The 25,317-nt window shown below is 44.3% G+C and overlaps 2 protein-coding genes across 6 annotated transcripts; both read left to right on the forward strand.

The window, feature by feature from the left end:
* Positions 1-224: 224 nt before the first annotated feature.
* On the forward strand, positions 225-9,834 carry LOC133403915 (sterol 26-hydroxylase, mitochondrial). Of its 2 annotated transcripts, XM_061679334.1 has the most exons (10): positions 225-439; positions 784-1,096; positions 1,890-2,080; positions 3,598-3,797; positions 3,878-4,075; positions 5,485-5,648; positions 7,051-7,217; positions 7,348-7,429; positions 9,081-9,296; positions 9,385-9,834. In XM_061679334.1, the coding sequence occupies exons 2-10, from the start codon at positions 896-898 to the stop codon at positions 9,499-9,501; spliced, it is 1,536 nt and encodes a 511-aa protein (XP_061535318.1). In that variant the 5' UTR covers positions 225-439; positions 784-895; the 3' UTR covers positions 9,502-9,834. The 2 variants fall into 2 exon arrangements, with proteins under 2 accessions (XP_061535318.1, XP_061535308.1); XM_061679324.1 differs by lacking the exon at positions 225-439 and having other exon boundaries at positions 478-1,096.
* A 443-nt stretch (positions 9,835-10,277) lies between these two features.
* On the forward strand, positions 10,278-24,029 carry LOC133403920 (transmembrane protein 198-B-like). Of its 4 annotated transcripts, none has more exons than XM_061679348.1 (5): positions 10,278-10,617; positions 17,992-18,121; positions 18,381-18,962; positions 19,667-19,866; positions 21,388-24,029. In XM_061679348.1, the coding sequence occupies exons 1-5, from the start codon at positions 10,525-10,527 to the stop codon at positions 21,538-21,540; spliced, it is 1,158 nt and encodes a 385-aa protein (XP_061535332.1). In that variant the 5' UTR covers positions 10,278-10,524; the 3' UTR covers positions 21,541-24,029. The 4 variants fall into 4 exon arrangements, with proteins under 4 accessions (XP_061535332.1, XP_061535340.1, XP_061535361.1 ...); XM_061679356.1 differs by having other exon boundaries at positions 10,530-10,617; positions 17,854-18,121; XM_061679377.1 differs by lacking the exon at positions 10,278-10,617 and adding an exon at positions 11,628-15,612 and having other exon boundaries at positions 17,854-18,121.
* The last annotated feature ends 1,288 nt before the right edge of the window (positions 24,030-25,317 follow it).

Below are 25,317 nucleotides of genomic sequence, written 5' to 3' on the forward strand. Positions count from 1 at the left end.
CAGCCAGCTCAATTAATAATTGTGATGGCTTTTTTTTTTTGAGAATTTAAATACTGGGTGAGAGTTACTTTTACACGTCACCCTATATTTCCATTTCTGAGCCGCTTCTCCTCACTAGGGTCGCGGAGCCTATCTGGAGCCTATCCCAGCTGTCATCGGGCAGGAGGCGGGCTACACCCTGAACTGGTTGCCAGCCAATCGCAGGGCACATACAAACAAACAACCATTCGCACTCACATTCACACCCACGGGCAATTTAGAGTATTCAATCAACCTACCAAGCATTTTTTTGGGATGTGGGAGCAAACCGGAGTACCTGGAGAAAACCCACGCAGGCACGGGGAGAACATGCAAACTCCACACAGGCGAGGCCGGATTTGAACCATGAGGCAGATATGCTAACCATCCGACACCGTGCCGCTCGCCTAATCAGTTAAAGGTAAATTAATCTGCATGCATTTATCTTCATGGCTAACCAGTTCCTTCTGCACTGAAGCATTACAGCAAACATTTTTATTTTTTTTTTTACCAAAAGAGGTTTACGCAAATGTATCTAAGCTAACTGTGCATATTTTCACTCTGTATTGCCCAAAAAAAACATTCAGACTTTCAATCTTGGGGAGACGTAATGGCGTTAAGATAAGTTAATAGTTGTGTTTATATATATATATAATTACAAAAATAAAAATAAAATACGTTGCGAGTGTCTCCGAGTCTGAGACAGACGACATGAAAGACAATGCGATGCAGTTGCACATAATTTCCACTGGGTGCCATTAACAGCAACGGCGGATACTATTGGATAGACAGGCGGACAAACGCGAACCCAAACAAACAAAGTACAGCACAGCACCGGTTCGAAGTGCTAAATAAATTGGAAGCACGTCACGAGGAAATGTCCCCCGCTCCGTCTCCTCGCCTCTTTGCACTCTGCCGACGTGGAGGTTCGGTCGGCCTGTGGACCAGAACACTCGTCCAGGCAAGGACCGAAGCGGCCAAACTGAAGACCATCGATGACTTGCCCGGACCCACTTTGTCCAGAACTCTTTTCTGGTTATTTGTCAAAGGATATGCGGATAAGAGCCACTTGCTGCAGGTAAGCACAACTATTGCAGGGGTGTGGTTCGGTTCGTTGCTTCGTGGTGTGATTTTAAAACCGATACTGCCATTGTAATTATTCACCAAGATCATTGTGCACAGTTTCTCAATTGATTATCACGTCCTTGGTTGTTTTTGTAATAATGGATATCTAGTGGCGGCAACCCAGCAAACATTTTTGCAGGGCGTCCTCGTTTTACGACTCTGGCGGCGCAACGGCGGAAGTCGCGTCTAATTTACGCAGTAGCAGTGATGGGAATTGGGAAGTATCGAAGTGCAGATGCTCTTTACTTGACTATTTATTTTTCTGACAACTTGACTTTTACTCCCACATTTGAAAGCATGTGTACTTTATACAAATCATGTTATGTGCTCCAATCCAGCTGCGTGATGCCTTTTTATTTCTATTTTTTTACTTGTAACAAGATAAACCCATGTGGTTGGTGTGATCACACCAGGTCCCTAATGTGGTCAGATGACCAGTGTAATACAGGAGTTGAATCAGTTTTACTTTTACTACTGTGCGTATTTCTACGTAAGTACAGTGTGAGTACATTAGCTACCCCTGTGCAGTAGTCGTCAAAATTGCAGTACATCTTTGAATGAAAAACACTTCTAGGCCAAAAATACAAAACAGTAAGCTAAAATAAAGTCAATACTGTACACTGGGCATGCCTTCCTTGTGTCGCGTGATGACGTATTCACGCCGCTCTCCGTTGGAATGTGGAATGTTGGAACCATTTTAACCAAGGACCTTCCATGTTCTTTTTCAACCTGACGTTTTTCTCCAGTGTGTACAGAAGAGTCTGTACGGGCCCATCTGGCGCTCCAAATTCGGCCCATTGGACCTGGTCAATGTGGCCAGTCCCGACCTCATTGCGCAGGTGATCCATCAGGAAGGACGCTACCCTGTGCGAGCAGAGTTGCCGCACTGGAAGGAATACAGGGACCTGAGGGGACAAGCCTACGGCCTGCATGTAGAGTGAGTACAGCATCCATTTTCTGAGCCGCTTAACCTCACAAGGGTCGCGGGAGTGCTGGAGGGTATCCCAGCTATCTTCGGGCAGGAGGCGGGGTACACCCTGAAATGGTTGCCAGCCAATTGCAGGGCACATACAAACAAACAACCATTCACACTCACATTCACACCTACGGGCAATTTAGAGTCTTCAATTAACCTGCCACGCATGTTTTTGGAATGTGGGAGGAAACCGCAGTGCCCGGAGAAAACCCATGCAGGCACGGGGAGAACATGCAAACTCCACACAGGCGGGGCCGGGGATTGAACCCCAGTCCTCAGAACTTTGAGGCAGACGCTCTAACCAGTGCCGCCTAAATGTCAGAATAATGAGGATTTTTTTTGGGGGGGGAGAATTTTGAAGTACAGTAAGATTATTGTCTAAACAATTAGGGGAAACCCAGATAATGATAGAAGCTTCTGATAGATTTATTGACAACATTTGAGTTAATGAGAAACACACCCGTGGATGTATTTGAAATAGGCACACCTGAAACACACTGCTGCTTTGTATAACATCATGGGAAAGTAAAGATATGACCCAAGATCTCAGGAAGAGATTTTAGGACTTGCAGAAGTCTGGTTCATCTTTGGGTGCAATTTCCAGATGCCTGAATGTGCCTCCTTCATCTGTTCAAACAGCTATATGTAAGTAGCTCAGTTACACCAGTTCTGTTGTGAGTAATGGGCCAAAATTCCTGACAACTATTGTGAGAAGCTTGTGGAAGGACATCCAAAACATTTGACCCAAGTCATACCGTTTAAATGCAATGGTACCAAATACTAATGTAGGTAAACTTATGACTTTGAAGGAAAAAATGCCACGTAGGTTTTAAAATTTTTTTTTTTAAGGCAAGCAAAACATGGAGCACCCAAGCACAGGGAGGCAAGGCAGAAGTCTCAAAAATTATATTTAATTCCAAATCAAAGGCAAACAAAAGTTAATGGAAAAAGCAAACTAAACAAGGTCCCAAAATCGATAATCAAAGAAACACTTGAAGAAACCTAAAACAAGACATGGACAGGCATCTGTGACATGTGACACAGACAGGAAGTGAAAGCAACCAGGGAACTAAATACACAAATTGACGAGACAACGAGGAACACCTGGACAAGACACAAGTGGCTGGAGGGAGCTGATTGGTCGACACAAGGTAGAAGGTTGATGAGAACGGGGACACAATAACTGAATGAGCACACGAGACATGGAAAAACATGGGACACAGGAAAACTTGAAAACAAAACTAAACCAAAACACAGACCATGACACAGTATTCTACCAGCTAACATATAGAAATGATTTTGGTAATCCTAATTGACTTAAAACAGGAAAAAATGAGTTTGATTTCATGTCAGACAGTGAAGAAAAAAAAGAAGCATGTGTCTTTTTCTAAAGTATATTTAAACTTCATGGCCTTTGCTTTCATATATGAAAATGCAAACGCACTGAATGGTGGACTTGGATTACTTTTACCTTCTAGCAAAGGGCAGGAGTGGTACAGGATCCGCAGTGCACTGAACCCAAAGATGCTGAAGCTGCAGGAAGTGTCAGCATATGCTCCCATCATCCACCAGGTGGTTGAAGATCTCCTGCAACGCATCGAGTTCCTCCGCAGTTGCAGTCCGGACCGAGCTTCAGTTTTAGATGTGACTGCTGAGCTCTACAAGTTTGGCTTTGAAGGTGAAACTGCACTGCATTGATACTGGAGGCAGCAGTGGGAGTGAGATGCTTTTGAATCTCTCCTGAACACCATCATGCAGGTATCTCTTCAATTCTGTTTGAGACCAGGCTGGGCTGCCTCCAGGAAAATATTCCTCAAGACACTGCGCGCTTCATCGCTGCTGTCAACGACATGCTGACACTGTCTGAGATTGTTGTTATCTTTCCACGCTGGACCTACCGCATCCTGCCTTTCTGGAAGCGCTTTGTACAGGCCTGGGACGACCTCTATGACACAGGTGGGCTGGAACAGTGGTTCCCAAACTTTTACACCAAGTACCACCTCAGAAAAGTCTCAATTTAAGAATGCCCCCTGCTAACACATTAAATGTGTTGCCATTGACAGGCTAACACTGAGCATCAATAGGTGCAGTGTTTTTAATCTTTATGCAACTGATATTTGAACTCAAGAGCAACACAAGTAGACAGACAATATCACAATACTCACAGCCATATATTATTTATCCTCTGTGAAAAATGACGAACATTATAGCAGCATACTGAGTCATAGTAGTTGTAAAACTACTGTATTCTTCCTTTGTGTCTCCATGACTATTTTATTGTCCCCCAATGGCCAAGGCGGGCACACAGAAGGAGTAGCACAATTGAATTGAAGCATTAAATCATGATGGACACAGTTTAATTCAGTTGTATTTCATGTTCTTCTCCGTTTCAATAAAGTACTGTCACGTCAGAATGGAGACTGGACCCAAAAGCAGGCAGCGGCTGAGAGGTTGTGATGAACAGTTTATTGAAAAGGGGAAATGTAGATGATCCTTGAGGTGCGCTGGTGGGTAGTGGAGGCAGGGAACGCGTGGCAAGCGGTGACGAGCGCAGGCGGCTGGCTTGACTGTGTGGCGGTAGGAAGTCACTTGGCGATGAACACAAGAGGAGACACTGAGGGCAAGTAGAGACACAGATGTCAGAAAGGAGATGAGGAATAGTGTATCTTACGTGGAGACTGGGGAGCCGTTGTACCGCTGGAGCCACTGTAATACTCTGGCAAGGTTTTCCGGGATCAGGCAGGCTTAAATGCAGGTGGTAACGAGGGCTGATTGGTGACAGGTGCGTGGCCGAGGAAGGTGCTGGAAAGAGACTCCAACAGTAGAACTGCAGGGCAGCTCATGACAAGTGCTATATTATACAATGCTATTTTCTTATTTAAAAAAAACTCATTACAAAATGTTTTGTTGTTTTTTTGGGGGGAGAGAGGCTGTGACAGATTAATAGCATTTCAGTGGGGTAAGATGATTTGAGATACGAGTGTTTAGTGCTACGAGCGAGGTCACAGAACAGAACAAATTAAACTCGTATCTACAGGCACCACTGTACAGTAGTATAGACCAAAGTGTGCATCAACAATGAGGCGGAGCTTTTATTCCTAAAAAGTATATTTAATATTATTGCAAGCCACTGTAAAATCATCCAAAGTTTCAATAACATTGCGCTTAAATATAGGAAACAAAAAAGAACTTTACAGTTAAATACAACTGAACTGTACTTAACAAATGTACTGTGCTGGATTAAACAAGTCAAAGCCACTGTAACATTATGCACAGTTACACATACCATACTTTGAGATTCACTTGGCTCGAAGATTCTTTCGCTTTCGAGTTGAAGGAGCTCACCATACGTTTTGATACTATAGCGCAGAGGCTCATCGACATCAGACTGGCTGACATACAAACACAGACGGCACGGGGTGAGCTGACGGAAGGCTTGTACCTGACCCACCTGCTGTCTTGCAAGAAGATTACCCAATCTGAGATCTACATCAGTGTGACAGAGCTGCTGCTGGGTGGAGTCGACACGGTGAGAACAACAGGGGGGGAAATGTATTTGCTATACATCCTTTTTCTGAGCCGCTTCTCCTCGCTAGGGTCGCGGGCGTGCTGGACCCTGTCCCAGCTATCATCGGGTAGGAGGCGGGGTACACCCTGAACTGGTTGCCAGCCAATCGCAGGGCACATACATACATACAAACAAACAACCATTTGCACTCACAGTCACACTTATGGGCAATGTAGAGTCTCCAATTCATGCATGTTTTTGGGATGTGGGAGGAAACCGGAGTGCCCGGAGAAAACCCACGCAGGCACGGGGAGAACATGAAAACTCCACACAGGCGGGACCGGGGATTGAACCTTGGTCCTCAGAACTGTGAGGCTGACGCTCTAACCAGTTGTCCACTGTGCCGCCATTTGCTATACAGTATGAGTAAATTAAGTTACGAGTTTGGTTACGGAACAAATTCAACTCGTACGTCAAGAAGGTACCACTGTTTTTCCACAAAGCTACAATGTCTGTCATCAAATCCTCAGAATTTCATAATTGGGTGGCTGTGGCTCAGTAATATATAAATCCGTCTCTTGTTGTCAGTCATCTGATCAAAACATTCCAAGGCTGTTTGCCCTTTGGCGTGACAGTGCATTTCTTTCCTCTTCAGCGTGGTGTGTGGCCTGTCTCCAATGCAAAGTGAATATGAGAAGTGTGGAAGTACTGGATGTGAAGGCCACTTCTGTCAGCCAATAGAGATGCTCGTTATAAGCTTGCCATATAAAACATGTTTTCATTGGTTTTGTGGCTCTTTGTAAATGTGTTCACAGGTTGTAAATATATTTCACATTTTGTGAATTTGATTTTGTTCTTGTAATTTGGTCCATACTTCTTGGCCACCGTAAACTCCTCAAAATGGTTCACTTGTGCAGTGTGCACACAGTGGTCCAGTCAGATTCACTTGATCTGGTACAGTATTTTCATTGTTAGGATTACGGTTAGGCTTCAGTGTTTAAAGTGGTTTGCTTGATCTGTGCATTGAGAACTGAAAACAAAGCAAAGGAACTAACCAAACTTGGGTGTAAGTGTGAACACAGCCTAAAGTGAAAACCTTCCACTTGATGCTGAGTTTAGGTTCTTTCGGATTCAAGCAGAACCTCATCGAATTGAATGGTTCCTGTTTGTCCAAGAATAGTGAGGAAAGATGTCAAAGGACATGGAGCGTATTCCGGTGAAGGAATAAATCTGCAGCCAACTCAAACTTGTGTTGCTGTGCCTGCCTGCAGCTGTGTGAATCTTGATGAATTAGCACGTCCGGCTGGGACGTGTTTGTCTTACTGGAACACCCGCTCAAAGATCACATATCTCGGGCCGCGCGCAACGTCAGAATTGTCTCCTACTGTGATGCAAAGTTAAACTGTTGCTGTGGTGATTTCAGACCTCCAACACGCTGTCCTGGGCCTTGTACCACTTGGCGAGGGACCCGCGGGCTCAGGATCGACTATATAATGAGGTGAATGCCGTGTGTGCCAACAGACGTAAGCCCGGCATGGACGACCTTAAAGGGATGCCCTACTTGAAGGCTGTCATCAAGGAGATATTACGGTGAGCTGACTCATTTGTTTCACATGCACAAATATTTGGACTAATTCAGGCAGGGGTTCTCTGCAAACCAAATGTTTATTGTCCAAGTCTCTCATGTGAGCTGACTCTGCTATCTGTCCTTTTCCTCCAGCTTGTATCCTGTTGTTCCTGGCAACGGACGCTTCATTGCAGAAAATGAGGTGATTTTGGACAACTACTGGTTCCCAAAGAAGGTACAGACACAATGAGTCAGGGGTTTGCTCGAGGTTTCTCCCTTGGAAGTGTTTCCTTGCCTCCGTGGACTAGTGCGCGCACATGCGGGGTTCACTTTGTCTCTTGTTGTGTGAGACACTTCACAACATGCAGCAGTTTGGGAGATAGTGAACAAATCTTCAAAAAGAGGCTTCAAGCTGTTTATTGCCACCCCCAGTTGAAGTTTACTCTCAATACACGAGAAGAGTGTATTTAAAGCAACTACATAACATTACTTTTAGGGTGCTTCGGGAGTATGGGGTACCGAACCCCCTTATAAGGGCTGTTCGGTCCCTGTACGACCGGAGTCAGAGTTTGGTCCGCATAGTCGGCAGTAAGTCGGACTCGTTCCCGGTGAGGGTTGGACTCCGCCAATGCTGCCCTTTGTCACCGATTCTGTTCATAACCTTTATGGACATATTTTCTAGGCGCAGCCGAGGCGTAGAGGGGGTCCGGTTTGGTGGCCTCAGTATTGCATCTCTGCTTTTTGCAGATTATGTGGTTCTGTTGGCTTCATCAAGCCGTGACCTCCAACTCTCACTGGAGCAGTTCGCAGCCGAGTGTGAAGCGGCTGGGTTGAGATTCAGCACCTCCAAATCTGAGACCATGGTCCTCAGTCGGAAAAGGGTGGCATGCCCTCTCCAGGTCGGGGATGAGATCCTGCCCCAAGTGGAGGAGTTCAAGTATCTTGGGGTCTTGTTCACGAGTGAGGGAAGAATGGAACGGGAGATCGACAGGCGGATCGGTGCAGCGTCTGCAGTAATGCGTACTTTGTATCGGTCCGTTGTGGTAAAGAAGGAGCTAAGCCGAAAGGCGAAGCTCTCCATTTACCGGTCGATCTACCTTCCTACCCTCACCTATGGTCACGAGCTGTGGGTCGTGACTGAAAGAACGAGATCCCGGATACAAGCGGCCGAAATGAGTTTCCTCCGCATGGTGTCCGGGCTCTCCCTTAGAGATAGGGTGAAAAGCTCGGTCATCCGAGAGGATCTCAGAGTAGAGTCGCTGCTCCTCCACATCGAGAGGAGCCAGATGAGGTGTCTGGGGCATCTGATTCAGATGCCTCCCGGACGACTCCCTGGTGAGGTGTTGCGGGCACGTCCCACCGGGAGGAGACCCCGGGGACGACCCAGGACACGCTGGAGAGACTACGTCCTTCGGCTGGCTTGGGAACGCCTCGGGATCCCCCCCGGAAAAGCTGGATGAAGTGGCTGGGGAGAGGGAAGTCAGGGCGTCCCCGCTAAAGCTACTGCCCCCGCGACCCGACCCGGATAAGTGGTAGAAAATGGATGGATGGATAGATGGATGGCCATAACTTTACCTGATACAAAAGTTTGCTAGCTTAAAGCTAACACACAATGCAAAATGTCATAGATGGGCTAACAAATATCATCAGTGTTGTTGTGTTATAACTTTGTAAGCAATTGATATTTGAACACAAACGGCGGAGGTACACTGTATCTTCTTAATCCTTTGAGAAAAATGACTAATATTATTGCAGCTTACTGAGGAGTTGTGACCCTCTCATGAGTGCTAAAGAAAACTGATGGATGGATGAATAGAATTTACAGTCTGATGCCTCCAGCTGCTGCTGTGAGATCTGATAGAAACATTTGTGTCATGTGGTTCCAGACTCAGTTCCATCTGTGCCACTACGCCGTCAGCCGCGACCAGACACAATTCCCCTGTCCCGACGCATTCATGCCGGAGCGATGGCTTCGCACTGAAAGGGTGACACCAGGTTTCTTCCAGCACCACCCATACAGCTTCATCCCCTTTGGCGTGGGTGTGCGAGGCTGTGTGGGGAAGAGAGTGGCCGAGATGGAGATGTATTTTGCTCTGTGCAGGGTGAGTGGCGCCATGTTTGTCTCGCATCACGTGGCCAGAATCTTAAGTGCTAAGAACCTGGTCAGGAATGCTGATTTGTGGTTGGCAGCTGATGCAGCACTATGAGGTCCGGCCAGGAGACAACCGTGCCCCCATCCAGGCCAAAACGCGGACGCTGCTCATCCCTGCAAAGCCCATCAACCTTCTTTTCCTGCACAGAGCCTAAGGCAACGAAACCGAAAAGTCTACACACAGCGCAAACAGAAAAACAATGACAAATGACGCTGAGGACAAAGACGACAACAAAATTGTTTTATTTTATTTTTTTCCAAATAGTTGTTCTTAACACATTCAGTTTAGTTCAAGTATATTTGTCACATACTCAATTGTACATTTATAGCCACGAGTGAAATGCTCTTGTACTTTTTCCATTGTATATACAGGGATAAGGTGACAACCGGCCCAATCATTTGTGGGGCTACTGGGTATCTTAGCCCCTACTCTAAACTTGTTTAATCCTTAACTCCTGACAGAAAATAAAGGGATGGATTTAGTTTTAGTATTTAGTGAATTGAGTCTTCTCAGTTTGTTGACTCAAACATATGGCAGAGGTGGGTGATGAATAAAGTAACATGCCTGTTTTGACAAAGGAATAGAAAGTACACGTAACTGTTTTCAAATGTACACAGAAAAAGTAAAACATCGTCAGAAAAATAAATGCTCAAGTGAGGTGTAAGTCAGATACCTGGAAAAAATCGATTTAAGCGCAGTAACTCAGTATTTGTGGTTGCTTCCCAGGTTCATTTGCTCTAAATGGTCAAAATGGTTTTGTGTTTCCTTTTTGGGCATCCTTTTTTAGAGGAATAATATATTTTGTGGATCCTGTTTTAGAAGGTGTTTTTTTATGCGTTTTTTTTAAATTATTATTATGATTTTTTTTCAAAGAGGGTGTTTTTGGTGCATCGTTTTTTTAGGAGAGAAAAGGGTTTTTGTGCGTCTATTTTTTTAGGAGCGGGGTGCTTTTCGTCTCTCAGCCTGTAGTGGGCGCATCTGACCTCCACACAGTATAACAGGAGATGCGCCATACCTTCACGGGGAGGACGACATCCCGCGTCCGTCCATCCGGGCTCGGGGACCCGCTCCAGATTCAGATGCCGAATTCCCTCCCCCTGTCACGCGGTGCTCCTCTCCGTATTTGAAACAGCTCCCTGCAGTCATGGGGGACTAGTCGCATCCGGATCCACCTTCCATGGCATGGTCGGGGCTCGGGGTTGCGGTGGCCCCCTGTGCAGTCACGGGGACGCCGCGGGGATGGCGCGCCCCCCCGTCGGAGCTGGCGATGGTGAGTCCTCTCCTTCGTCCTTCGCACCACCTGCTGTCAAACGACGGATGGCCAGAAAGATTTGGAATGGTTATCGATCCGGTTAACCGGATGGCCGCGTCGCGGTCGATGGTTTCGTGGTGAGGACGGATAGCATTGCAACGTGAGGCGCAAACATGGGGGCAGCTGTTTTCAACCCCGAGGTCTCCCGGCGGTCCACGAAGGCAGCGCAAACATTTCAAAACCGTTTGTGCAATTATTCCCGATCAAGCAGTTTTGTTAGAGGCCACAGACTCGAGGTCCGGGCGTAGACGAGCAAGATGCACGATATAAACAACAAGATACAAATATACGGATACACAAAATGTCATCATGTTTTCCCCAAAAGCGTCATGCAAGTGGCGTGCAACTGTGCCAATGTCTCTTGCACTGGTTCCTAGCACTTGTTTTACAATACCGGATGATTTCATTGTTTGAGTCATTGATCCCACTAGTATATTCTACTAGTGCGCTGAATTGGTCATGTAGTAGTACCTGCACTAGTAGAATACGCAGTACGTTTTTACCTCAAGTGTTTGACATTTCTGTTCACTAGGTGAACAACTGTGCCTTAGAGTAACATTTGTCCACTACGAGGGCCACTTTTAGCCTACCGTACACAATAAAATATTTGATATCAGCTTCAAGTCCATGATGAACTAGTATATTGTGCTCGAGGAAATTCAGCGTGAAATCCCCCCCCCCCCTCCCCTCCCAATTTGTCCCATTTTTTTTAGCATTTGTTCAATATCCTTGAGCTATAGCTTAAGGACCATGTACCAGTCCGCTCTTTGTTGTCACTAGTAAGACAATTAAGTCCACTAGTAGAAGGACTAGGGCACACTGGTAGAACAATTACATGTTACTAGTGTGGCAGACCTGTGCATTAGTTTATGTGTGCTATTAGGAGAACTAGTGAAGCACTACTTGTTAACTCGTAGAATTTTACGTGCCACTAGTAATACGAATAGCATGCAGTTGTCAACAAATGCACAGCTTTGCCTCACAAGTAACATGCAGTTGTTCTACTAGGGCACCCTAGTCATTCTACTAGTCCACTGAATTGTCTTATATGGCAAGTTTTCTGAGTATTTATTCAATATCCTACTTGGACTGTGAATTGTCCATGTACTACTACACACTGTCCTCACTTGTAAGACAATTGGCATGTACAATAACATGTAGTTGTTCTACTAGTGCACGATAGTTTTTCTACTAGTGTGCAGAAATGTCATACAGTTGTGGAAGGCACTAGTATAGAAAAACAGTTCAGGGTGTACCCCGCCTCTCGGCCAAAAGTCAGCTGGGATAGGGTCCAGTCCACCTCCGACCGTCACCTAACTAATGAGGACAAGTGCTATTGAAAATGGAACAGTAGGATGGAGTTAGTTGTTCTATATTTGCTTCAGGTTCACGTGGTGGAGCTGCAGACACCCTCAAGATGTCTCTGCTCCTCTGGCATCAGTTCTCCTGGGATTGATTCAGTGGCAGAAGAAAAAGTACGAAATGGATGTGGGCATGTTTTGCAGCTTTCTGACATTTATATGAGTGAGAGTGATGGGATGCCAACTACTTGGGTGGGCTACATACGAGGAAATCTCATCATTTGATTGACTATGTGGGTGAGGCGTCTTAATCGAGTGGGCGTCGTAAATAACTATGAGATTGCGAGACTGCCTCATTTTCGCACAGGTTTTAGTAATTAAGCTGAACATAATGACTAGGTCGCTAGCTAACAGCAGTTCTACAGCGCACTATCCAAAAGAGCATGTCTGTGGAATTAATCCGAGCAACAGAAAATTCATTTAATTAGGCAGTCCCTCAACAATCATGTTAACTACGTATGAATTTACAATGTCTAATTTATAATAATAAATATAAATCAAAGATAAAACATAAAACAGTTAAACATAACATAGCTTAAAACCAATAAAATAAATAAATAAAAACAAGACACTGAAACGAGCAGGGTCTCAAGATAAGGAGGAGAAACAAGGAATAAAATTGTGTTTTAAGGCGGGTTTTAAAATGGACGGTGAGGGTGCTTGTCTAATATGCACCGTGAAGTCATTCCATAATTTGGGACCAACAATAGAAAAAAGCTCAAGAAGCAGCTGGTGAGGTACCAGGCAGGAGCGTAGGGATGGTGCAGTTCAGAGAGGTAAGGCCACTCTCTAAAGACCATTTAGAGAATTGAAAACTAACAGCTGAATCATAACATGAACTACGAAGTTCACAGGCATCCGCACAGAATAGGAGGTATGTGTTCCAGTTGTGAGGCGAACAGCAGCGTTTTCTACCAACTGGAGACAATTGAGGGAGGACTGGCTGGCTCCAAAGAAAAGTGCATTTCTGTAATCCAACAGAGATGTGATGAGTTTGGGGAAATGTCTTCACACAAATCAACATAGATGCTTAGATTTTGTCAGTCATGCTCGCAATAGTGTTTCTATGGTAACTTGGGACTGTCCTGGCCCACACAACACAAAAAGAGCACGGAGAGATGGCACAGAGGTAATGAATACAGCAACAGCCTTATACAATAATATTCTGGATAAAATATTAACTACATATGGGAAGAAAGCTTAGTCACTGATGGTGTAGTGGTACATTCGCCTGACTTTGGTGCTGGCAGCATGGGTTCAGTTCCCACTCAGTGACGGTGTGAATGTGAGTGCGAATGGTTGTCCGTGTCTATATGTGCCCTGCGACTGACTGGCGACCAGTTCAGGGTGTAGTCCGCCTTTCGCCCGAAGTCAGCTGGGATAGGCTCCAGCGCCCCGCGACCCTAACCAGGATAAGCGGTGTTGAAAATGGATGGGAAGAAAGCTTAAGAAATTGTGTGCAAAGTGGTGCTAGCTAACTGGACTGTGGAAGCATGTCGACTGTCTCGTGTGACAGGCTAAGGGTTGTGTGCAAGTGGTTACCATATCAGCGCAGTCAGAGGCTTCCATGCAAGCCCCGCGGCTCAGTAAGAGTTTGTGAGGGGGGAAAAAAACCCAACAACATGTCAGTTTAGATCCGGTCATGCGTGATCATCACCCCCTTCTCAGCCTGAGCTCCTTGCGACGCCTCCACGCGGCTCGTTTGTTTGTTTAGTTCCACTAAAGAACGGTTGCTGTTGTCCATGGCAACAAGCATCATTGACATTCCTCGGCTCACGCTGCAGGGAGGCGTCTTGGTTCCCTTTTCGCTCAGGCTGAGAGGCGACGGGAAAAGAGGAGGCTTTGTCAGAGGAGGTCGGCACTTACATTGTGATGAGTAGCTGCATACGAAGGTGGGCGGCCTGAGAACCACCTGCAGCAGTGCAAAGTCCAAATGCAGCACACGGATTGGAGGCAGAGATCATGAGGTCAATGAAAAGAGGTGTCAGATAGTTGAAAATGCTTACCCTTTTCCAATCGCACATAGGGTTGCAAATGAAGGAAACATTTACGATACATTTTTATTGGCCCTACACGTGAAGACGAGTGGTATAGAAAATGAATGGCTGGATAGGAAAATTTCCTTAGCAATTATAGGAATTCTTGAGAATTTATGGGAATTGACTGGGAATTGAGGGTCATTTCATGGAAAGGTATCATATTCATACGTAAATATAAACATTTAGTTTTGTCATAAGCCGATCTCCTTTCCTGCATCAGAAGGCGTTGGCTGCTATCAGATTCTGATGTTTTCATAACCTTGTACAAATATATCGCAGTTTCAAAGCATCACAGTATTGCGATTAAAGCTCCAAAATGTATTATTTTTGAATGTTTGAGTAAATAACTTTTTACATTGAAGGCAATCTGTTTTATTTTTAGACAACATATAGTATATTTGGCACATTAGTAAATGTAAAAATAAAATCAGCAATTCGATTTTTATGACTAAAATCAAAATGTAGTACAAAAGTCAAAGTACTTATTTTTCAGAAAATGAGTAGCTACTTCTCTGCTCTTCTCCGCTTTGTGAAGTAATGTCAGAGCAGAAATGAGCCTACGTTAGCAAAGCTACTTAGCCATGTTGTCTGCCTCGGTAGCAAGTCTATAGTATTTGTTTCACCAATTGTATAAATTTCACGCGCTAAATTTTGTAACTGGTTACAAATGTTTATTTCAAGACAGCTTTGTATTAATAATAACGTAACTTTGAATTTGTCGAAGAGTAATTGGTGACGATCTTGTAAATGTGATATTGTATTAGAAGTATTGCCTCCTCGAGCAGCCACTCTTCGTTGACGCATTTTGCATATTCTTGCACATACCAACAACATGAAAGGGAAGAGTTGTGTCCCTTTGTCTGCACCGACTACTCAAAAAACAAACAAACAAACAAACAAACAGCACTTACCGCTGATGGAAAGTTTGAGTGCTTTTGAAACCATGACTTTTTAAGACAATAATCGGCTACAGTACATTGCAGTACCTCAATTGCTCCATGTTTTCTTTTTTCTTCTTCTTTCATTTCGCTCAACCGGCGGCGTAGCCAAAGCTCGCTTGTAACTCAAATTATGGTTCGCAACACAGGAAAAAATAAATAAAAAATCTACCAAGTGACTGCTTGTATGTCGAAAAACTGGTAAATGAGGACTACTCATAATTCAAGGCACCACTGTACTTGCATTTTCCCCAAATAAACATTTTAAAAATTCCAGGTTTATACCCATTTATTTACGTTAATTCCCATGGAAAGTTTCAACCTTTAAATTTTGTGCCCGGAGTTGTACCACCGTGTCGTCTGTGTCAGGTTTAGACATGTCTTACACGTGATGCCACGCTGTCACGCTTTCCACAGCGGCCTCATATCGATCCACATCAGCTGGTCTCTGGACAGTAACAGTGAGCCGCAAGAATCTAGTAGAGCCACTCAGAGCTTGCTGTGCCCGCTTTTTGTTGCCTGTGACTTCACATGGCGTGCGAATAAAACAAAGAGGTCGCTGGGTGCATGGAGTCATTTGAGGATGAGATGCTAAGGAGATACCGTCAGGTCAGCGTGAGTAGATTCAGACGCTAAATGTTAGCACATTGCCTCCTTTTACTGAACCGATTCACCTCCAACTGTATTGCTTCTGGCTTTCATTCTGTCTACATCACAAACAAACAGTTCTTGAGTCTGATCCGCTTGCATAATTCTATAGTACGTGCGCTGTTTTTGTGTGTGTGGAGTTGTTGGGTCATCAGCATAGTAATGGATGGACGGACCTTTACTTTTATCCAATTATTGATCAGCATGTGCATAACAGAGCCTGAACCAACACCAACACCATCACACACACACACAGATTGTGTGTCTGTGCATGACTACCTTCCGAGCCTCTGATTGGCTCGCGTGCTGTTGCTATGGCTGTCGCTGGTCCTTCATTTTGAGGCGACAGATCAGAGCTCACAACTGTCTGTCAGTGTTCCACCGTTGTCTTAGCAACAGACAGGAAGCAGGGCAGGGGGGTGGGTCAGTGTTTATGTTTTAGCTATGGATGAAAACTCGTCTGAGATTTTGTTTCATTTATTTATCTAAGAGGATGATGCACATTGACATCTGCGGTACGAAATGGCTTAATGCGACTACATACACACACGCACGAACACAGACCGATAGACAGTCCAGTGGGGTGCTTGGCTGTGGTCTGTGATAATCCCTCACCAAAATATGCTTATTAATGAAATGTTTGGGTGCGTGCGGGATGTTGTAGTGACTGCACAAGATGAGGAACGTTTTTGAAATGTGTTGAATGAAAATGAAATGGTGAATTATATTATCCATGTTGACAAGTCCAAGGTTGACATGCATGTTAACCTTTGACCTGTGAGTGGAGTTGAAGAGAGAGAGTGCACTTTCATGTGTTCCTCAGCCACAACACCGTGAAGATTGCAGTCATCACGAGGATGGGGGGGGGGGGGAACGACGACGACTAGTAACACTTAAACTGAAGGTACTGGTACAGTATTTGTTGTTTTGCCAAGTGCTTCTCCTTACTATCACATCACTGAAGTTGAAGAATAGCAGATCGGTAAGCCCCTTTAAGTCATTGTTAATGCTTTTTCCATGTATCTTGCAAAGGGTGGAAAATATCCAATAAACTTATTAAAGGTTTCTGGTATATTTTCATAAGAAGTTACAATGGGAGATTTTTTTGTTATATTTTCCATGGGGATTAACGGGTAATTGAGGGTAATTTAATAGAACGGTATTATAAAATAAATGGCTATATATTATAGCCATTTATTTTCTACACCGCTTATCCTCACTAGGGTCGCGGGCGTGCTGGAGCCTATCCCAGCTAACTGCGGGCAAGAGGCGCGGTACACCCTGAACTGGTAACCAGCCAATCACAGGGCACATTTAAACAAACGACCATTCGCACTCACATTCATACCTACGGGCAAATCAAAGTCTTCAATTAACCTACCGTGCATGTTTTTGGGATGTGAGAGGAAACCGGAGCACCCAGGAGAAAACCCACGCAGGCACGGGGAGAACATGCAAGCAACACAGGCGAGGCCGGATTTGAACCTGGGTCCTCAGAACTGTGAGGCGGATGTGCTAACCAGTCGGTCACCATGCCGCCAGAACGGTATTATATTAAAGCACAAATATAAACATTTTGTTTTGTCGTAAGAAAACATCTATGAAAAATAATACAATTGAAAAAGATCACATTTCAATATTTGTCAATAGAACTTTTCGAGTTTTAAGTATTTTATTGAACAATCAATTATTGTTTTTCATTAATAAACAAAAACATGAATGTTGAGTTAAAGATTGCTCATCCCCCACAACCAAACCATTCAATTCTGTGTGTGTGTGTGTTCAACAAAAATGCACCCCGAACCAAAAATACCCCAAAATTCAAATTCAAAATGTTAAATGAAAAGGGCCCCTCTCCCCAAAAAGTCCCATCCAACATGCAAATAAAAAAAAAACATCTTCCCCCAAACTTCTCAAGCCTCGCCCGCATTTCTGCTAAACCCTTTCAGGCAGTGGGCTCTTCATATTCAACTGCACTTTCATGAAATCTGCTTGTTTTAGCGAGAATTATGCTAAAATATATTTTCTCCCACTAAATTCCCTTTTAAGAGCTAAACTTCAGCTTTGTAAATTCCCTGTTTAATCACATTATTTCCCACAAATTCCTGTTAATTTCAATAGCTTCAAATTTTGAACATTTTTTTTTTTTTATATTCTCTGAGCTATTTCCAGATTGCGTTCAGTCACAGGCACCTGTTGCGTCCACAGGTGAAGGCATGCAGCCGACCGGTGCTCCATAGTCTCCCCGTACGCTGGCCTCTCATCTGATCACCTCTCATCCTTCATTTCCTGGGTTCTCCATTCTTCTTTTTGCTCATCATGACGACCACCCTGGAAACACTGCAGACTCGTCCCGAACTGGAGCTGAGCCCCAGGCTGCTGAACGGATGCGAAGACTCGGTGGGCCGCTACAAAGTAGTTCCCTCCGTAGTCTGCTCCATGTGCTGCCTCTTTGGTGTCATTTACTGCTTCTTTGGTGAGTTGAACATATGGCTGCCCTCATTGTCACCACACTAAGGGTTACACTTCAGGTCCAAGTGGCCAATTCTTATTTAATGCCTATATCACATTTTCAGATATGGTTATTTTCATGCACGTCGAGTGGCACATATTTGATATATAAATCTAACCAAAGTAGTCCAGGCACAATTGAACTAGCTTCATTTTTGATCCCTGTACATGCTGGACCTTGAAGAAAGTTTCATGTAAACCATTTGTCGTTGACCCTCCTCTAGGCTACCGCTGCTTCAAGGCTGTGATGTTCCTGACAGGCCTGATGTTTGGCTCGGTTGTCATCTTCATGCTCTGCTACAAGGAGCGCGTGCTGGACACCCAGCTGAGTGTGGAGGCCTCGGTGGGCATCGGCCTGGGCATCGGCACGCTGTGTGGCCTGGTCACCATGCTGGTTCGCAGCGTGGGCCTCTTCATGGTCGGCCTGCTGCTCGGCCTGCTGGTGGCCGTGGCCACCTTGGTGGGAATGGAGGAGCTTTCCCACAGCCCGCCACGCTCTGTCTGGGTGCCTCTGGGCGTGCTGCTTGGCCTGGGCATGCTCTTTGCCGTGCTCACCCTCCAGTGGCAGCGCATCTTCACCACGCTGTCCACAGCCGTTTTCGGCGCAGCTGTCATCACCGTAGCGCTGGACTACTTTGTGGAGCTCTTTGCGCTCGTTCTGTACATGTACGAGCGGATGAAAGCCGTCCCCGGGAAGCCAGTTTGCTGGCTTACGTGGGTGGTGCTGGGGGTGTGGCCTGCGCTCACGCTTTTGGGAGTCGTGGTCCAGTGGAAGGTGACTGCTGAAGGCTACTCGCATACCAAGGGTGAGGATACATGACATTAGCTGTGCCCTAATTCAGGGGTTAATTCTTTCAGAAGTGACGCTATCCTACATCTGCAGAATGGGTGACAAAATTTGAAGGATTTTCAATCACGTTAACGACTCATTTCAGCCTGATATATGATAGACTTTGTGGAACTCTAGAATCTTAAAATATCTGTGTGAATATGGAACGTAACATGCATATTGGAATTATGGCCCAAAAGTTCAACCTTGGTTTCAAAAACACACTTGAAATCTCCCAAGCAGATGTGGGAAAATGTGTTGTGTTCCGATGAAACCAAGGCTGAACTTTTTGTCCATTATTTTTGTCCATTATTCCAAAAGGTACAGGATATTTGGCAAACTCAAAAACACAGCCACATCTGCAGTTATAAGAGGGTGTGCACACTTGTGCAACCGCATAATACATTTTTCTTTTTCCTATTGCAACAAACTGCCATTTGAACAAGAGTGTGGAGACATTTTATACTCACTGTAAAAACTGCACCTTTTCTGAGGTGTGCAGTGAGATTTTTCTCAGGTTGAAAAACACCGACGTGGATCTACTAGGCAGCATCCTAGGATACAGACCCTGAATTGGGTCACAGATAGTCTTTCAATCTATTGTTCATTTATTGATTCAAATTCTAGCTTCTTTTCTCGTTCATTTTAACTACCGAACTGAGCCCCCTTCCTTCTTCGCAGTCATCATTAGTCGTCAGCAGAGGAGGATGCAGGTGATGCGAATTCGCCAACGGGATGACCGCTACCGCCACAAGAAGAAGAAGAAGAAGCATCTCGGGTCCTCCTCCAACCAAAGCCAAGCCAAGCAACTCCACCAGGAACCTGCCCATCGCCGCAAGCCAAACCCAATTCGCCGCTATGACACTGACGTCCTCTCACCTGTGAGTAGAAACAAACGCCGCTAAGTACAGTAGAAACTCTACGATCCGATGCGATCCATTCTAGATCGCTGGTCAGCCACTAATTTGTTTCAGATTTTGAAAACGTCACCCTGAGGTTTCAAACAATTTGTTGACGCCTCATGTATCATGTTCATTTTACATTACGCATGATAATGGCAGCCCCTTTGCTGAGCAAATTTCCACATTCAGAACAAAACAAGAGCAATCTGTACTAAGCCGGTCTTGACACGGAGCGGAAAGTGGAACAAACAATTGCGATTGACGCTAGTTGCTACTCTAAATTAATTTGTTTATTCCTTGCGATGTTACAAATAGAAATGGGTTACTACATATTTTAGTGGTGTGATTAGTGGGAAACAAGGAAGTAAGGGATGAGAACAAATTTCAAGTATTCTCCTGTTTCACCACCCAGTGTAGACATTAAATACAGTGGTGCCTTGAGATACAGTATGAGTTTAATTAGTTCCACGACCACACTCGTAACTCAAAACACTCCTATTTCAAATCATCTTTCCCCATTGAAATGAATAGAAATGCCATTAATACATTCCAGCCCCCCCCCCCAAAATAATAATGTAATGTAAAATAGCATTATAATATTTCATAAAAACATACCACAACGACATAATTACATAAAAAAAAAAAAAAAAAAAAAAAAAGACTTAAACAGTTGATCTCACACTTTCTCTTTCAATTGTGGTGCTTATTCTGGTGTGTACACCTTCGCCACTTGGGGGCAGAATAAGACAGGCATACGGATGTACTGTAATGGAGGCCTAGCTCCTCTCTCGACTTCTCAGTACGGCAGTAATGTTAGTCGTCCTTCACAAAGGATAAACAATATTTGTGAGTAATTTTATATTTGGCTGATCTACATGTGTTGCGGGACCGTTTGTGTTCAGATATGTGTTGCTTAAAGGGCAACAAATCCGCCTCATAGATGCTAATTGTTAGCCCATGTGCCTATGGAGTTTCCCATTGTACTGTATGTTAGCACTCTGGCTGCCGAGGTATGTGGATGTTTCAAATAGACAATGTGTAATTAATTCTCATTGTTTGATGTTTAGTTTGACAAGTAACCTTCACATGAGCGTGGCAATAAACAGCTTAAAACTAATTACGACTAATTCTATTTGCCAAACAGCCAGTTGTGAAGTAAGTTGAGTCACCTGCCCCAATGCAGTGCTCGTAGCAGTATCTCAAGTTTGTGCTCACAAGTCAAAGCCAAAATTGACTGCTTCTGTCGCAGAAAAATGGGAAGTCAGGTCACTCGTATCTCAAGGTACCACTTCACTTACAATGCAAGTCCATTGTTAATTTTAGTGAATGCTGCTAAAAATCGGACAATGGGCCAGCAGCTTTGACACTCCTGCTTTAAGTGGTTATCCCCACCATTTTTATTAGATTTTTTTCAGATGTAAATGCCACTGGGTAGAACCAAACCGTGAGTTCTGTTTGATATTAGAAGTTTAATTCACTTGTTATTATCTTGTAACGCAGAGCTACATCCAGAATTTCCGGGACCGACAGGTGCAGGCTCAGCCTTTCCCAGGACAGCTCCTCGGTGGGCCACACGCCGTGGTGGATGTGGGCTACGAATCTGGCTCGACGGCGCCCCTCACTGGGGCCACGGGACCTTCCCTACGACTCTAATACGTTACCTTGACTCACTCAAGAAACACTTACTGTACATTCACCTGTGCGTGCACACCCGTGCTAGTTGTATCCATGCACAGTGGATGGGGAAACACTTCCAGTCATGACCTCCTCTCACTGCATGATTTCACTCACACGCTGAAACACACAAACACACATACAGCAGCTTGTATGTGATGGGTCGTCATCTGTTTCAGTGCCTCAGATCACATCAGGGATCAGAATGCAGACCCAACTCAGGCACTGGCATTCTCACAACAACAAAAACAGATGATCCTCAATCTGCAGGTCCCTTGTGCCATCTGGATTCCATTAGTCAACTTTCTAATGGGCCTTGTCCCTCTTGGTGCTGGACCATAATGTCTTCAAGTGGATTTTGCTGTAATGGGTGCCTTGCTCCTCCTGTAAACTATGGAGGGGTGTTCTGCCAGCGTTTGGGTGCTCACACAGGGTCACATTTGATTCGGGGCTTAGCTTGTTGTCTTTACCATGCCAGGACCTGTGAGGAGAGAGTGCACGTTGAGCCAACTACAGTTCTAGAAAGCCATATGGATAGTGGCACTTTGCCACAACTCTCCCAAACACACGTGCTGGAAACCAGAGACACAATTTCTCACAGCTTGCATTCAGTGCCACCTTCACACAATCTCATCAGAACCCCAAAGATCATTTTGAGCTCTATCATGCTCAAGCTCAGTGTTTCTCAAATTTTACTGATCCAACCCACATATTTTACATTAGAAAAATCTCACGGCACACCACCAAACAAAAGATTTTTACCAAAAGTACTGTATATATGTACTGAAATAATGATGGTCTCATCTCAATTTACTAAATGTGAAATGTGGGTCTATTTAGTTAAGCACATTATTCTTTTTTTATGAATGGCAACAGGTGAATGCACCGGTTAAATGGACCTCCCACTAGCAAAGTGACAAGTGGCCACCATCTTTATGGAATTTTCTAAAAAACATGGAAAGAGCACTTGCAATGCCTCTAAACTTATCCATTACAAATACATTGACGAAAATATCATGGATGACTAAAGTAAATTACATTTTCTACTGCCTTCACTGCTCTTCTCATGAAAAAGTGTTGCATATGCGCAGTTTAAATTGAGTTTTTAGGGCAAGTGACACCGCTTGAAACGTAATTTTGACACGTCCACTTGGAGGGCCCCTCGGAATTTCGGCCCAGCTTGTTGCTGGATACTTTTATCTGAAACTTGTCAGCCAGTTGGAGAAGAGCTTTCCCGAGTAGCAGATGGAACGAAAGGGTTGAGCAGATATGTTGAAAAATAATTAAATTGTACTGTTTCACTCTAATTTAAAGGTATTTTTGACCAGATTCTCTAAAGGCGTTTTTTCCAATTTTTTCCAATACAAAATAATAACTATCTTTTTTGTGAACTTATCATCTGATTTTCAAAATCCTTGGTGCATTGTACTTAGGTTAAAATGGCCATTCCAACCAGAGTCAGCATTTTGACACTCATTTTTAGGAAATCTTGTCACATTGCTACTTCTACCAAGTAGTGGAATAGCAAAATGCTTGTTCTGTCTTGTCACTTTATGTCGCTGGCATAGCTTGATGCACAAACATACATTATTTGCAGGAAATACATTTACTGCAAATAATAAATACATTTAGAAATGGGGTAATTTCTCATGGCACACCAGATGATCTCTTTCACACTAATGTGGTTGGGAGTCACTTCTAGCTTCAAGCACTTGAAGCGTTCTGTTTCGGTTGGAGCGTTGAGGTTTAATGCATTGCTTCTATGGTCAGATACGTTTCACCTTCTGTTGTTGTCACAAAGCGACCTGTTAACATCATTAAGTGTCAGAGAGGCAGATTAGGCTGTGGAGAGTCCCTTAATGGCATAATTTCTGTAAAAATATGAGTCTTGACCTTTGTAAAAGCAAGGAGAGAATGTAAAATACATTATGTTTGCATGAACTAAAGCCCCCTCACGCATGATAGTGGCTTCCTTTAGTCTCCAAAAACCCACAAAACCCTCAGTGTGCACCCAAGTCAACTTTTACAGAAGAACAATTTGTCCTCTTTCTCTGTTATCTTTCCTTTGGTTGGAATCTATAAGGAAACAATTGTTTTTCCATTGCGATGTAGTTTTATTCCAACACTAAAGCATGCCTTCCTGTGGCCCAGTGTGCTGTCAGTGTATGGGAGTTGTTCTTGTTGTTTCATTTTGACACATAAAGTTCAATGTATTTATTTTTTATTATTGCAGATTGAACATCTCTAGTGCTCATTGGTGCACAGATACCCATTTGAGTTGCTCACACTGTCCAACACTTCTCTCAGCCCACACATCAAAAGACTTTTATCTCCTCCATCTGTCTACTCTTGATAACATGTTCTCTAACCTGTCTGTATATGTAGAAATATGTAGATAAAATCCATTGCTACATGCACAAACACATTGATAATAAACTGGTGATGTTAATCACATCACTGTTGGTTTAGTTGTGTTTGTGATTTATTGTCTCTCTTGTGTAGTTGGCTTCATGATGTCTTGTTGGTACTGCATTGACTAGCCGACCAGGTGTAAAACACAAACACCATGCCAGAAGGCACCCTACTGATACACAGCCTTCATTTTCGGCCTTTTTTTTGGGGGGGAAATCTGCGTTTATTGAGCATGTTTGGGATGGCAAAGAGAGCTTATAAGGGATTCTATTTTGGCTTACCTCATTTGACTTGAAGTAGAGCTGCTATCATAAGTGAATGCTAAAACATGATGTTTGAACATGCTACTTGTGAAGAGGCACGTGAAAATATGACAGCAACTATGACCTGACTCAACGTGCCACTTCGTTCGTCGTGCTTCAACCTGTCTTAGAATTTGTCATGATGGTCTCGATGAGGATCGTTCTTTTAAAATATGTCTCAGTGCTACATTCAGAGATGTCTCAACAGGACAGGCAACCCAGGCAATTGCTTTGGTCTGTGAGCTAAAGCGGGTTCTGAGAGACTGTTGACATTGGCGTGGGCCGATGCCAAAATAACGGGACTGCTGCAACGACAACTTGTCTGGAATCTTCCCCTTACTAGCGGTTGCTGACTGGTGGCTAGTAGGGACCCGGGAGACGGCTGGTGTTGGTCCATATCAACGATACAAGTGGAAACCCCTTTAGAGACTGCAATGACACATCAGAATTTGGGAATGTTGTTGTCAAACACCCGTAACAAAATGAAGCTCCCTTATCCCTCAGGGCTTGCAAATAGAAAAGATGGTCCTGGAACTTGCGCAGATGTTGCGCCATCGCTTTCATGTTGGCCATTTCTGCCTCCAGCCTGGAAAAAGTGTCGTTGTCCACATGACCACAACACTCCTCAATTCTGTGCAACTGAAAACACTCAGTCTTGATGTCATGGGAAAGAGAAGTGAACGCTTTTCAGTTGCACAAGTGTGTGTGTGTGTGTGTGTGTGTGTGTGTGTGTGTGTGTGTGTGTGTGTGGAGACCAGGGGGCTCATGTACAAAAGGTGCGTACGCACAAAAACGTGGGGTACGTTCTTTTTCACGGCAAAGTTCAGATGTATCAAGAGATGTATCACGCCAACGTCATGGCTGGAGTACGCACGTTTCTGCAGCTGTTTGTGCTTTGGCGACACTTAGAGGTGATGCTGGGAAACTGTTCTCATAAATCTGCACATCAGAGACACATGAACAATTAGGACTGATGAACAATTCATGCCCGGCAACATTTGATTTCAACAATGTAAAAGAAGCAAGGACTCGGAATTCACTT

Source organism: Phycodurus eques, chromosome 1, assembly GCF_024500275.1.
Source record: "Phycodurus eques isolate BA_2022a chromosome 1, UOR_Pequ_1.1, whole genome shotgun sequence".
Taxonomy (NCBI): Eukaryota; Metazoa; Chordata; class Actinopteri; order Syngnathiformes; family Syngnathidae; genus Phycodurus; species Phycodurus eques.

Excerpts from the sequence above, each read along its gene's own strand:
- LOC133403915 (XM_061679334.1), top strand. The coding sequence starts at position 896 with ATGTCCCCCGCTCCGTCTCCTCGCCTCTTTGCACTCTGCCGACGTGGA. Across the intron at positions 3,798-3,877 it reads CTACAAGTTTGGCTTTGAAG|GTATCTCTTCAATTCTGTTT; the intron begins GTGAAACTGCAC and ends ACCATCATGCAG. Across the intron at positions 7,430-9,080 it reads ACTACTGGTTCCCAAAGAAG|ACTCAGTTCCATCTGTGCCA; the intron begins GTACAGACACAA and ends ATGTGGTTCCAG.
- LOC133403920 (XM_061679348.1), top strand. The coding sequence starts at position 10,525 with ATGGCATGGTCGGGGCTCGGGGTTGCGGTGGCCCCCTGTGCAGTCACG. Across the intron at positions 18,122-18,380 it reads TGTCATTTACTGCTTCTTTG|GCTACCGCTGCTTCAAGGCT; the intron begins GTGAGTTGAACA and ends ACCCTCCTCTAG. Across the intron at positions 19,867-21,387 it reads ACACTGACGTCCTCTCACCT|AGCTACATCCAGAATTTCCG; the intron begins GTGAGTAGAAAC and ends CTTGTAACGCAG.